At 32.2% G+C, this 15,509-nt stretch overlaps 3 protein-coding genes across 7 annotated transcripts in view; 1 reads left to right on the top strand and 2 right to left on the bottom strand.

Annotated features, from left to right (window-relative positions):
* LOC143231917 (cytokine receptor-like) overlaps positions 1–15,509 on the top strand; it is a 259,166-nt gene that overhangs the window by 92,287 nt on the left and 151,370 nt on the right. The gene's annotated exons all lie outside the window — the stretch shown is intronic.
* Positions 10–15,256, bottom strand: LOC143233834 (tRNA:m(4)X modification enzyme TRM13 homolog). The gene is made up of 7 exons (XM_076470581.1): positions 15,162–15,256; positions 14,728–14,816; positions 9,435–9,510; positions 9,236–9,310; positions 3,236–3,299; positions 1,674–1,831; positions 10–14 (listed from the first exon to the last, which is right to left on the bottom strand). The coding sequence occupies exons 1-7, from the start codon at positions 15,229–15,231 to the stop codon at positions 10–12; spliced, it is 537 nt and encodes a 178-aa protein (XP_076326696.1). The 5' UTR covers positions 15,232–15,256.
* The window catches only part of LOC143231869 (tRNA:m(4)X modification enzyme TRM13 homolog), a 25,787-nt gene continuing 25,498 nt past the window's right edge, over positions 15,221–15,509 (bottom strand). For all 4 annotated transcript variants that reach the window (XM_076466644.1, XM_076466635.1, XM_076466631.1 and 1 more), the window contains exon 7: positions 15,221–15,346. In XM_076466644.1, the coding sequence (XP_076322759.1) occupies positions 15,258–15,346 (89 nt within the window). In that variant the 3' untranslated portion in view covers positions 15,221–15,257. The remainder of the gene's footprint in view (positions 15,347–15,509) is intronic.

Genomic DNA, 15,509 nt, shown 5'->3' with positions numbered 1-15,509 from the left:
TGATGAAATTCATACTGAATATAACAATTATATGAACATATGATAATAATTACAGAGATGCCAACTATTTCAAATGACTGAGCATAATAATTTGTAGACAGAGCCCGTACAGATATTGTACAACCACTGGATACAGTTTTGAGTCATCCATGTCTGTGGATCCCTCTGTGGCTAAACTGTAAACACTGTTAGTAAGTACGCTTGAAATCATTTTGTCATCTTCACAACCCAACATTTGTACAATGGCTGTAGTTTTGGTTCTAGCACAGCAATATGTTTTCACTATATCAGAGTCTGGGAACATTTTTCTGAATAGATGTCCTGCATGATCAGCTACAGCTAGGGGTAAATTATGAGCAATGACAAATTGCGTGAACATCACTTCTGCATTTATGGTTTCATATTCTGAATTCTTACTCATAAATGTTGTTATCTGCATCATTTTTGTCTTCACCTCAGCCTTTTGTTGGTGAGATGCTGTTTTTGTATGTCTGTAACAATCGTTTATCCTGTCATGCGCCACAGAAAAATCGATGTGACAAACTGTACAAAACACATGACTGTCACTGTCTTTTCATGCAATGACCGGATATTTTGCACTATACTCTTTCCTAAATTTTTGATTCACAGTTTTAGTCCTTTTAGATTTGCCAGAAACAAGACAATCTGATGAACGAGGCCTCTTTTTTTTCCATCTTGTGAAAACTAGAAATACCCATCTACTACGCGAGTGCTGATTGGCTGACAAGCACTGATGACATAACTGTGGATTCCCCCACGTACCCAGTAGGAGAAGCACTGCACTCAATCTACACGAGCGCTGATTGGCTGACAAGCACTGATGACATAACTGTAGATACTTCCACGTACCCAGTAGGAGAAGCACTGCACTCAATCTACACGAGAGCTGATTGGCTGACAAGCACTGATGACATAACTATGGATTCCCCCACATACCCAGTAGGAGAAGCACTGCACTCAAACTATTGGTAGATGTCGAAGATACAAATATTTTTTATTATTTCAAGCACAAACATGATTATCACAAGTAGCCATTTGGACTATGTCTTTTATTTATTATCAAAATTTATTTGTATCTCACTAGAAATTTTCTTTTCACCCCTTTCAAGCCCTGGGGGAACAATTTATCACTTTATTGTATAGGCCAATATAACATATAATAATTTAGGAGTTGCAACAAGTCGTAATATTTGTCTGTATGAGTGTATAGTCGTAATGTATACACCAAAATCGTAATGATTACGCTCTAATCATAATGGTTGGAATCTCTGTAATTATTTGATAATAATGTGCTGAAAAAAGTTGAATATTATTAGAAAATTTTAATTAATAACAGACAATAAAAAACTATTAAAACCTGGTTTAAAAATAACCAAAGTGGTTTAATGTAAAAAGCAGATTCAAGGGAAAAAACATTTTAACTGAAACACATTACATTTCAGGAAGTAGAAAATTTTTTATATCTAACTATGGCAAAAGAAGCTATTCAAAAACAGAATTTTATGAAGCAAATAAATTCCTTTAAATTTGCTTTCAATGTTGATAAACAAAATACAGATATTACAAATATGTTATCAACAATACAGTTTTCTTGAATGAGAAAAATGTACAGTCACAGAAAACTGATAGTTTTGTATAAATAATTAACTTGCCTTGTAGTGAAGAACCACAAGTTGCCCAACTTGCAATACCACACATGAGTTGGAAGTCTCGTGGTGTGAAAGAATGCGACTTAAGGAACAACTGACCAACATAGCTTTGCCATGAACAACGATGGTGACAGCAGGGAGCCAGAACAAGTCCTTCGACACTAGAATAAAGTTTAATTAATTGTTTCAATTAACACCACCAGAAGTTTCAAAAGAACTATAGAAACACAGTATTCAGAATATATATGTCAAAGAAACCAAAATAACCAGCAAGACCAGCAACAGGATTAATTTTAATAATGTACAGGGTGGCCTGTAAGTCACTACCCATCCATATATCTTATGTATCCAGTGTATCTGTGTGCTGTCCCTCATTCTCGCTGCATAATATTATGCGACTCCATGTTCTGCGAGACATTTTACTCAACATAGTAGGGGTTACTGTTCCAAATGCTGTGGTAACAGCTGCCTTCAACTCATCATTAGTATTATAACGTTGTTTAGACACAATGTGGATGGGTAAGGACTTACGGGCCACCCAGTAGATTGATTCTAGGGGTGGGAACTAAAATTCAAGTCTCCATTAATAACTGAGCATTACTAAATGGTTGACAACTGATATAATGCAAGAGAAGATATAAAGTACTCTAATTATTTAGGAAATTAAGGATATGTCAGTCGAAAAACAAGGGTCTATAAATCATGGTTTATTCTTAAACTACTTTTAATCCACCAAAAAATAAATCACCAGTAGTCATCAAATAGGAACACTTTTAATAATTAAAGTGGGATCTCATTACAGTAGTTAAGAGAGACTTGGCCTAATCTGTTGCTAAGTGTGCTGTAATAGTTTGTAGGGTTAGCAGTTGAAAGCTTTGTGCAGGTATACACATCAGATAATATTGCATTAATAAATATTTCACACCAAGAAACTTGTCTGTTAAATATTCCTTTTGACAACAGTGAACATGGTGGAAACTTTGTAGAATGGACGGGAACTGTGTGTGGAGACACAATAGATGGCAATGTTTCGAAAGTCTTCCTGAAAACGAAAGGTGGAAGACTTTCAAAACATCAGCCTCTAAACATGTGTCTCCATAACAGGCAGTTGCCGCCCATTCTACAAAGTTTCTTCACCAATACTCTGCCTAAACAATCTATCAAAGTGAACATGATTCTCCCATGTATTAAAAGTCAAAATGTATTAGTCACAACTACAATGTTATTTATACCATAATAATTATTTAAAAAAAATAATCAAAAAAGCAGTTACTGGTTCACACTGTCATAAATAAATGGATGAACTTCATTCTATCAATAATCTAAAACAGCACAAAATGATCCTACTGAAACTCTGTAAGAACATTTAAAGAAACTTTAACTTACAGCTTGTCTTGTCTTTAGGACAAAACATATAAATACTATTCAACTATTTCACATTTTATTAATAGGTATTAGGTCATTGATACTTCACAAGCATAGGTCAAAATTACGTTTTGATACAGGAAAGGTGTGGAAAGAAGTCAGGAGTTACATCGATAATCTCTGAATAAAACTTTTCATACCATTGTTTCAAACTTCCATTCTTCTGATCAAAACAGTTTTCAACAAGGCAACGTAGAGAAAGATCTGAAAGAACACAATATCAACACATTCTTGATAACATGAAACCCTCTTGAAGTAAAATGAGAATTACTTATTACCCACGATGTCCAAAAATGATGCGTTTGACTACAACAAGACAATAATGTGAGCAAACTTATGGTTTGTGGTACATAAAGGGCACACCTAACAGTTCTTTTTCTTTATCTTTATGGTCCTCAAGATACAGTTGGCATTTGCTATCATCCACATGTTGGCCAGCCTGTGAGACATAACAGAAGCTATTGCATCGGCAATCAGTTCGTGTGTTGTCCGAGATAAGCTAACCTTTGTACTGTAGATGATGTCATGCACATAACCAGATGGAAGAATGATGTCTTGTTATAATGCCAGTCAAAAGATTCGTCCATTCTGGCTACTCTTGTCTGTAGCAGGCTCTGTAAACACTACTTCCTCATACCACAGTATTCTCCGTCAATATCATCTTTGTAACAAAATAGGTGACTTCATTTCTACCACACATAGCTTTCTCTAAATCTGAAAGTTCCCCAGTAGCTAAGCCTGAAGGTTTGTAAGGTTAGAAACCACATTTTGATACTTATGGGCACAACAGACAGACAACCTTTGTAGTAAAAAACAAGCAATTCCAGAATAGTTGCCACATTTTTTAATATACTTGGTGACTTAGGATAAGTTATATGTAACAATACAGTTATATCAACAAATGTCTCCTTTATTCATAACAAACATTAATTTTGTAATATATCATATCACTGTCAGATGATATGTATATCTTGTAGTAGGAGTGACAGAACATATCATGTAACATTCACTTACAACCTTAATTATGATTGTTTTATCTTGTCTCACACTTAATACTTTACAAATAAAAGTATCGATATTGCTGAACATTCTCAGTAAACAATGTCAATGTTACTGAACAAGAACATTCTCTGTAAACAATGTCAATGTTACTGAACAAGAACATTCTCTGTAAACAATGTCAATGTTACTGAACAAGAACATTCTCAGTAAACAATGTCAATGTCACCGAACAAGAACATTCTCAGTAAACAATGTCAATGTTACCGAACAAGAACATTCTAAGTAAACAATGTCAATGTTACTGAACAAGAACATTCTAAGTAAACAATGTCAATGTTACTGAACAAGAACATTCTAAGTAAACAATGTCAATGTTACTGAACAAGAACATTCTAAGTAAACAATGTCAATGTTACTGAACAAGAACATTCTAAGTAAACAATGTCAATGTTACTGAACAAGAACATTCTAAGTAAACAATGTCAATGTCACTGAACAAGAACATTCTAAGTAAACAATGTCAATGTCACTGAACAAGAACATTCTCGGTAAACAATGTCAATGTCACTGAACAAGAACATTCTCGGTAAACAATGTCAATGTCACTGAACAAGAACATTCTCGGTAAACAATGTCAATGTCACTGAACAAGAACATTCTCGGTAAACAATGTCAATGTCACTGAACAAGAACATTCTCGGTAAACAATGTCAATGTCACTGAACAAGAACATTCTCGTAAACAATGTCAATGTCACTGAACAAGAACATTCTCGGTAAACAATGTCAATGTCACTGAACAAGAACATTCTCGTAAACAATGTCAATGTCACTGAACAAGAACATTCTCGGTAAACAATGTCAATGTCACTGAACAAGAACATTCTCGGTAAACAATGTCAATGTCACTGAACAAGAACATTCTCAGTAAACAATGTCAATGTCACTGAACAAGAACATTCTCAGTAAACAATGTCAATGTCACTGAACAAGAACATTCTCGTAAACAATGTCAATGTCACTGAACAAGAACATTCTCGGTAAACAATGTCAATGTCACTGAACAAGAACATTCTCGTAAACAATGTCAATGTCACTGAACAAGAACATTCTCGGTAAACAATGTCAATGTCACTGAACAAGAACATTCTCGGTAAACAATGTCAATGTTACTGAACAAGAACAATCTCAGTAAACAATGTCAATGTTACTGAACAAGAACATTCTCATTAAACAATGTCAATGTTACTGAACAAGAACATTCTCAGTAAACAATGTCAATGTCACCGAACAAGAACATTCTCAGTAAACAACGTCAATGTTATTGAACAAGTACATTCTCAGTAAACAATGTCAATGTTACTGAAGAAGAACATTCTCAGTAAACAATGTCAATGTTACTGAAGAAGAACATTCTCAGTAAACAATATCAATGTTACTGAACAAGAACATTCTCAGTAAACAATGTCAATGTTACTGAACAAGAACATTCTCAGTAAACAATGTCAATGTTACTGAACAAGAACATTCTCAGTAAACAATGTCAATGTTACTGAACAAGAACATTCTCAGTAAACAATGTCAATGTTACTGAACAAGAACATTCTCAGTAAACAATGTCAATGTTACTGAACAAGAACATTCTCAGTAAACAATGTCAATGTTACTGAACAAGAACATTCTCAGTAAACAATGTCAATGTTACTGAACAAGAACATTCTCAGTAAACAATGTCAATGTTACTGAACAAGAACATTCTCAGTAAACAATGTCAATGTTACTGAACAAGAACATTCTCAGTAAACAATGTCAATGTTACTGAACAAGAACATTCTCAGTAAACAATGTCAATGTTACTGAACAAGAACATTCTCAGTAAACAATGTCAATGTTACTGAACAAGAACATTCTCAGTAAACAATGTCAATGTTACTGAACAAGAACATTCTCAGTAAACAATGTCAATGTTACTGAACAAGAACATTCTCAGTAAACAATGTCAATGTTACTGAACAAGAACATTCTTAGTAAACAATGTCAATGTTACTGAAGAATAACATTCTCAGTAAACAATGTCAATGTTAGTGAACAAGAACATTCTCAGTAAACAATGTCAATGTTAGTGAACAAGAACATTCTCAGTAAAGAATGTCGATGTTACTGAACAAGAACATTCTCTGTAAACAATGTCAATGTTACTGAACAAAAACATTCTCTGTAAACAATGTCAATGTTACTGAACAAGAACATTCCCAGTAAACAATGTCAATGTTACTGAAGAAGAACATTCTCAGTAAACAATGTCAATGTTACTGAAGAAGAACATTCTCAGTAAACAATGTCAATGTTACTGAAGAAGAACATTCTCAGTAAACAATGTCAATGTTACTGAAGAAGAACATTCTCAGTAAACAATGTCAATGTTACTGAAGAAGAACATTCTCAGTAAACAATGTCGATGTTACTGAAGAAGAACATTCTCAGTAAACAATATCAATGTCACCGAACAAGAACATTCTCAGTAAACAATGTCAATGTTACCGAACAAGAACATTCTAAGTAAACAATGTCAATGTTACTGAACAAGAACATTCTCAGTAAACAATGTCAATGTTACCGAACAAGAACATTCTAAGTAAACAATGTCAATGTTACTGAACAAGAACATTCTAAGTAAACAATGTCAATGTTACTGAACAAGAACATTCCCAGTAAACAATGTCAATGTTACTGAAGAAGAACATTCTCAGTAAACAATGTCAATGTTACTGAAGAAGAACATTCTCAGTAAACAATGTCAATGTTACTGAAGAAGAACATTCTCAGTAAACAATGTCAATGTTACTGAAGAAGAACATTCTCAGTAAACAATGTCAATGTTACTGAAGAAGAACATTCTCAGTAAACAATGTCAATGTTACTGAAGAAGAACATTCTCAGTAAACAATATCAATGTTACTGAACAAGAACATTCTTAGTAAACAATGTCAATGTTACTGAAGAATAACATTCTCAGTAAACAATGTCAATGTTAGTGAACAAGAACATTCTCAATAAACAATGTCAATGTTAGTGAACAAGAACATTCTCAGTAAAGAATGTCGATGTTACTGAACAAGAACATTCTCTGTAAACAATGTCAATGTTACTGAACAAAAACATTCTCTGTAAACAATGTCAATGTTACTGAACAAGAACATTCCCAGTAAACAATGTCAATGTTACTGAAGAAGAACATTCTCAGTAAACAATGTCAATGTTACTGAAGAAGAACATTCTCAGTAAACAATGTCAATGTTACTGAAGAAGAACATTCTCAGTAAACAATGTCAATGTTACTGAAGAAGAACATTCTCAGTAAACAATGTCAATGTTACTGAAGAAGAACATTCTCAGTAAACAATGTCAATGTTACTGAAGAAGAACATTCTCAGTAAACAATATCAATGTTACTGAACAAGAACATTCTTAGTAAACAATGTCAATGTTACTGAAGAATAACATTCTCAGTAAACAATGTCAATGTTAGTGAACAAGAACATTCTCAATAAACAATGTCAATGTTAGTGAACAAGAACATTCTCAGTAAAGAATGTCGATGTTACTGAACAAGAACATTCTCTGTAAACAATGTCAATGTTACTGAACAAAAACATTCTCTGTAAACAATGTCAATGTTACTGAACAAGAACATTCTCTGTAAACAATGTCAATGTTACTGAACAAGAACATTCTCTGTAAACAATGTCAATGTTACTGAACAAGAACATTCTCATTAAACAATGTCAATGTTACTGAACAAGAACATTCTCAGTAAACAATGTCAATGTTACTGAACAAGAACATTCTCATTAAACAATGTCAATGTTACTGAACAAGAACATTCTCATTAAACAATGTCAATGTTACTGAACAAGAACATTCTCATTAAACAATGTCAACGTTACTGAAGAAGAACATTCTCAGTAAACAATGTCAATGTTACTGAAGAAGAACATTCTCAGTAAACAATGTCAATGTTACTGAAGAAGAACATTCTCAGTAAACAATGTCAATGTTACTGAACAAGAACATTCTCAGTAAACAATGTCAATGTTACTGAACAAGAACATTCTCAGTAAACAATGTCAATGTTACTGAAGAAGAACATTCTCAGTAAACAATATCAATGTTACTGAACAAGAACATTCTTAGTAAACAATGTCAATGTTACTGAAGAATAACATTCTCAGTAAACAATGTCAATGTTAGTGAACAAGAACATTCTCAGTAAACAATGTCAATGTTAGTGAACAAGAACATTCTCAGTAAACAATGTCAATGTTAGTGAACAAGAACATTCTCAGTAAACAATGTCAATGTTAGTGAACAAGAACATTCTCAGTAAACAATGTCAATGTTAGTGAACAAGAACATTCTCAGTAAAGAATGTCGATGTTACTGAACAAGAACATTCTCTGTAAACAATGTCAATGTTACTGAACAAGAACATTCTCTGTAAACAATGTCAATGTTACTGAACAAGAACATTCTCTGTAAACAATGTCAATGTTACTGAACAAGAACATTCTCTGTAAACAATGCCAATGTTACTGAAGAAGAACATTCTCAGTAAACAATGTCAATGTTACTGAAGAAGAACATTCTCAGTAAACAATGTCAATGTTACTGAAGAAGAACATTCTCAGTAAACAATATCAATGTTACTGAACAAGAACATTCTTAGTAAACAATGTCAATGTTACTGAAGAATAACATTCTCAGTAAACAATGTCAATGTTAGTGAACAAGAACATTCTCAGTAAACAATGTCAATGTTAGTGAACAAGAACATTCTCAGTAAAGAATGTCGATGTTACTGAACAAGAACATTCTCTGTAAACAATGTCAATGTTACTGAACAAAAACATTCTCTGTAAACAATGTCAATGTTACTGAACAAGAACATTCTCTGTAAACAATGTCAATGTTACTGAACAAGAACATTCTCTGTAAACAATGTCAATGTTACTGAACAAGAACATTCTCTGTAAACAATGTCAATGTTACTGAACAAGAATATTATCTGTAAACAGTGTTAAGAACACATTACATAAACCTATCATTATAAAACCAACACTTAACGTAATATTGTTTCACCTGTAGCAGCTCCACATAGATGTTTACTTATTCCAACAATTCTTCCCTCATGATTAGCTACCCAGGGAACTTTACCTGGAAATAAAAATTGCATTTTATAAAAAAAACTAATTGAAAACAAAGTATCTGAGACAGAAGTATGAATTTCTTTGTCATGCAGCTTTATGTTTAGAACAAATAAATAATTAGAACTGCGTACCTAATACAAGGTCTTGAATGTCGATTCTAATTCTCTCAATCCTAGGTTCATTTTCACCTTTCAGTCTGTTTTCAAACTGGTGGAAAACACATTTTTACCACAATATTACATTAAACACAAATTATAGACAAAAAATAAAACATATTTGGTAGATTATTTATCAATTAAAATAAAAAAAAGTATAATTTGTTTCCTGTTCAGGTATACATCCAAATGATTTATAAAACATTAAATTCATTAAGTGGCAAACTCTTGGTTGACATTACTAGAACCTGTCACATTTGAAAATTTAATTATATGTAGAATTTACATCTAAAAACATTTGAATTATTATCACAAAATGCATATCGCTTAAGTTGAATAGCAACCTCATATTATATTACAAATTCATAACCCTCTTTAAAAAAGTATTTTATCTTAATACAAAAAACAAACTATGATATTTCCTTAACAGCATTATATCTGCCGGAGGCAAATTTTTAGAAAACCTCCAAGTTCACTTGTAGAGTTAATGTGTGAAATAATGAAATTACATTTTTCAAAGAAGTAAAGAAACATATTCTAGCAAGACATACCTACAGATAACTTACTCATGTCAGAATCCCTGTGAGTTCATTTTCATGTAAAACAGTTGGACTTGTCAAGTTACTTTATTAGTGAAGGAAACACTGTGTAATATCAGTTATTAACCAGTGAAGTGACTTTATTAGTGAAGGAAACACAGTGTAATATTAACATGAACAGCAGCAGTGCGGGTGAACAGATGTGACTAATTAAGACGTTGAAAGAGATGAGTTGATTGGATGATGATGAAAAATGACAAACACTGAAACAACATTTCTGTAAAGTCAGCAGGATGTTTAGAGACCAGAGACTGGACACAAAGCCTACTTTCACCAGCCCTACAAGATGACCAAGACTTGATAATATGGACTCAAAACTCAGCTTCTCAACTGATTAACATTCATTTTTGTAAAAACTGGCCCTTACACCAGATGGACAGTGGTGTGGTTCAGTCACAGCTAGTTGATATGTAGAATAGTAAAATGATACGTGAGAGAACATCACAGATGGATTGTGCTTTACAATGTATAACATGACATGAACAAATTATTATTTGTTACTTCAACACTCTCGATGCACTCCAACTTTTACTTTTAAGAAAATCATTAACCCCCTCTTAAACTTCTGAAATATTGGCCTTAATTATTGGCAATGGTAACCGAAGTCACCCTAACAACAAAATAAAACTGTCTTAACTGAAACATAGCTTGTCTTCTCCAAATGTACAACAATACAAAGAAACCAGGGGTCTATCAATCAACCAATAGTCTTGTGATGCTTCATAAGATCACTGTGTGCCCTTCTTTCCTGAAGAATAAATAATATACAAAATTTGTGTTGGCACAGTATACACCTGGAGAGTGACTGAGACCAGGGTCCAATGCCTTTAATTACACATGTGGTACTAGCACATAAGGAAACTATTCAACAACCATTAGTGTTTACCTATACATATGCTGTCATCAAAGCTTCCTCTTCAAAGATGGTAAACTCTGATTATCACTTCCTGGAAGAATAAAGTAATAGCTGAAAGCAATGGCAAGCACGCTCACTGGACTAGAACCTGTGAAAACCCAAGATGCTCTAAGAAGTTGCTTAGCAACACATGATTAACCTCCAGGCTGTGTTGAGGAATTGCAAACAACTCTGATGGAGAAGTGACAGCTCATTGGTTTACTTATTTTAAACTTGTGACATTAATATACAATTTGTGTAAGTTGTGAAGATAGTCAAAACATGTTAACAATCTTTTCTGATAATTTCTTAAGCTGGAATAACTATTGTAACAAGATAGAATTTATGGCATGGAAATCCAACGGTGGTCATTTGTGTATCAAATAACACTGATGGTCAGTTGATACTTATTTTATATAAAATTGAAGTCAGGGATACAAGTAGGATTATTTTATAATGGTAATCATTATGGATACAAGTAGGATTATTTTATAATGGTAATCATTATGGATACAGTTACTGTTATTTAATAATGGTAATCATTATGGATACAGTTGTTATTTAATAATGGTAATTATTATGGATACAGTTATTGTTATTTAATAATGGTAATTATTATGGATACAGTTGTTATTTAATAATGGTAATCATTATGGATACAGTTGTTATTTAATAATGGTAATCATTATGGATACAAGCATTGTTATTTTATAATGGTAATTATTATGGATACAGTTATTGTTATTTAATAATGGTAATTATTATGGATACAATTATTGTTATTTTATAATGGTAATTATTATGGATACAAGTATTGTTATTTTATAATGGTAATTATTATGGATACAGTTATTGTTATTTTATAATGGTAATTATTATGGATACATGTATTGTTATTTTATAATGGTAATCATTATGGATACATGTATTGTTATTTAATAATGGTAATTATTATGGATACAGTTATTGTTATTTTATAATGGTAATTATTATGGATACATGTATTGTTATTTAATAATGGTAATTATTATGGATACAGTTATTGTTATTTAATAATGGTAATCATTATGGATACAGTTATTGTTATTTAATAATGGTAATTATTATGGATACAGTTATTGTTATTTTATAATGGTAATTATTATGGATACAGTTATTGTTATTTTATAATGGTAATTATTATGGATACAGTTATTGTTATTTTATAATGGTAATTATTATGAATACAAGTATTGTAATAATGTTTACGATGTAGAGATAGGTGAGGAAGAAATAGTTAATGCATATTACACATTTATCATCATCTTCTGAAATCATTCTGATAATAATCTAAGAAACTTCTATAAAAACTTAATTTTGGTTTTTGAGGTTTCCAAAAGCTATTAAGACCTTCAGTTTGTCTAAAACACATTGCTACAGTAAAGAACTGGTGAGTAGCCTAACAGCCACATGTTCTGCTGATCATTCTGATTGTGACATTAGTAGGGTTAGCTCTCCTATAGTTGAAGCTACTTAGATGACTCATGCACCATAATTTTACATCTTAACTTGACAAATTCAGAAGTAATACAGTGTTTGGAGATTATTCAATCCACTAGGTTAAAATTGATGTCTTCATAGGAACTGCCATTCATTAATATTGCTTGTTTAAAAGAAGAATGGAATGAGTAAGAAACAAGCAATGATGATGTAGATATGTCAAACAATAGAGGAACAAGGTAGGTTTGAATACAAAAATCTTACAAAAAAGTAGTAGCTACTAAGTCAACATTAGAAGCACATGTGAAATTGCCACTGTATGACTTTATAACATTATATAATTTAAATACTTTTATTTAAACCTAAATTCATGGTTATGATATGATTTCAGGGAGGTTTGTGTACAGTTCTGCTAATACACGATTATACTAATGTTATTCAACAAACGTTACATCTGCGACAGTACTTGAAACCAAAAGCTAGTGCATGTTCCACAATGTAAGTTAAGCTGTATTTTTTCTTTAATGTCACTTTTATTAACAGTAATGTTTAAGATTAAGATATCTAATTTTATTACCCTTAATGTTTATTATTACACTTTTATTATACACAATTTGTGTATTTTTTATGCTTAATATATTTATTTAGGCTCAATTTAGATCTCCTAAGCTAGCCACACCATATGATATAATTATGTTTACAGTTGAAAATGTCATTTATAATGACCCCAACTGATGAAATAATGTATCTAATAAAACCAGAAGAACAATTTATTTTTGTTTATTTACTTACCTATACTTGTTACTAATTTTATTGTCAATAAGTAACTTGTTCCAATCACAAGCTAACATTAGTAACAAGAGTATAAAAACTGTAAGAATTGCTAAACCACTTGATCAGTCTATATGCAAGAGTTACAATTATTACATAAACAAAAGTGTAATCAAATCAAATAGAAAGAACCACTACCCTGAGAACCAGAGTAGTCCTCCCCTTAGCTAAAACACCCATTAAATCAAAATAGTTCTGATGTGAACTAAAACCCCCACCTGAAATAAACTAACACACATCTGGGATACAACCCATAACAGAAATAAACTAACTTAGGACTGGACTAGAACTCCCAACTGAAATAAACTAACATACATCTGGGATACAACCCATAACAGAAATAAACTAACTTAGGCCTGGACTAGAACTCCCAAATGAAATAAACTAACACACATCTGGGATACAACCCATAACAGAAATAAACTAACTTAGGCCTGGACTAGAACTCCTAACTGAAATAAACTAACACACATCTGGGATACAACCCATAACAGAAATAAACTAACTTAAGCCTGGACTAGAACTCCAAACTGAAATAAACTAACACACATCTGGGATACAACCCCTACCAGAAAAAAAAACTAACTTAGGCCTAGACTAGAACTCCAAACTGAAATAAACTAACACATGTCTGGGATACAACCCATAACAGAAATAAACTAACTTAAGCCTGGACTAGAACTCCAAACTGAAATAAACTAACACACATCTGGGATACAACCCCTACCAGAAAAAAAACTAACTTAGGCCTGGACTAGAACTCCCAACTGAAATAAACTAACATACATCTGGGATACAACCCATAACAGAAATAAACTAACTTAGGCCTGGACTAGAACTCCCAAATGAAATAAACTAACACACATCTGGGATACAACCCATAACAGAAATAAACTAACTTAGGCCTGGACTAGAACTCCTAACTGAAATGAAATAACTCAGGTCTTGGACAGAACCTTTAACATAAACTAATTCAGGTCTGGGATAGAACCTCTAACAGAAATAAACTAACTCAGGTCTGGGATAGAACCTCTAACAGAAAGAAACTAACTCAGGTCTGGGATAGAACCCATTCTCCTCTGATTATCACAAACTAACTCTCCATTAGTTTAACACTCACATAAAAATTAAACTTTAAAAAGTTATGAATTAACAATATCATATAAGACTATTAAAATAAGTACTTGCACTAGCAAGCAAAAATAATGCTTTTCTAAACATTCTCACTCTAAACTATTTTCACTATTCGTAGTACAAAAACACATTCGCACTGGTACTAAAACAGATGAGAATTTATCTTGGTTTCTGAAATGGAACATTGGAAAAGAAACATTAAATTACAAACAACATATAAATTTTGTGGAAAGAAAAGTTCTGGGCTAACATTGTATTTTAGTGTAAAGTATGTATTTATATACAAGTAAATAATTTCAAGGATAGAAATACATAACCTAATTCTTCTTACCTTATGTCGTTGGGAACCCTTATCAATTAACACGAAGCTGCAAGTTGATTTGTCTGGAACTGCCTGAACAGCCCAGTAACTCAGCTGTCCTAACAACAGACAGCAATCAATAAAAGTAAATAAACTGTTTGCTCTAGCACATAATTAAATACAGTTTTAATGTAAGAAATAAAAGTTCACAGATTCCTCTTTACGAACTTGTTGTACAATTGATACAAGGTATAAAAACGTTTAATTTTATTCAGTTAATTTGTGTAATTTGATGTTTAAAATATACATCTTGTTCAACATCAAAAGCATGCTACGTTTTAGAAGTCTATATTTTAGAATTATTCCTATATAACTCAATAAAACTCGTACAATCATGTGTAATATAACAGCTGTGCCCCTCAAAACTAGAATAAAATATTTAATGTAACAAAGCTTGTCTTTACCTCTTCCTGCACCAAATTCCACAAAACACGTGTTGTTTTCGACTAGTCCACAAGACTCCAACAGCCCCATAATAGCAGCTTGTTGTTTTAAGTGTTTTAGGCCATTTGGCCGTATTCTGGTTTTAAGAGTTCTTGTTTAAAAACTGCACTTTCTTTCGACCAACTTTGTGGCAGAGGCACCAGCTCTGTTTCAACAGATGGACATGCAATGTACAAAGTCCATCAAGTTAATTACAGATCGTATGATACTTCCATATAAGTCTGACGGCTATACTTGTATTTACTGTACTAAGAAATACAAAGTACATTATCTTAAGTATTTCTTATACAGAAACATATTTCATTGTG

Source organism: Tachypleus tridentatus, chromosome 1 (genome assembly GCF_004210375.1).
Source record: "Tachypleus tridentatus isolate NWPU-2018 chromosome 1, ASM421037v1, whole genome shotgun sequence".
Lineage (NCBI taxonomy): Eukaryota > Metazoa > Arthropoda > Merostomata > Xiphosura > Limulidae > Tachypleus > Tachypleus tridentatus.
Note: the sequence above shows the minus strand (reverse complement) of the source record. Positions and strands in the feature narration are given on the sequence as shown.

Bases quoted from the DNA above. Each gene is read 5' to 3' on its own strand.
- LOC143233834 (XM_076470581.1), bottom strand. From the start codon at position 15,231: ATGGGGCTGTTGGAGTCTTGTGGACTAGTCGAAAACAACACGTGTTTT. The intron at 14,817-15,161 runs GTAAAGACAAGC...GTCTGTTGTTAG, and splicing joins GGAATTTGGTGCAGGAAGAG to GACAGCTGAGTTACTGGGCT. The intron at 3,300-9,235 runs GTGAAACAATAT...GTGTTCTTTCAG, and splicing joins TCTATGTGGAGCTGCTACAG to ATCTTTCTCTACGTTGCCTT.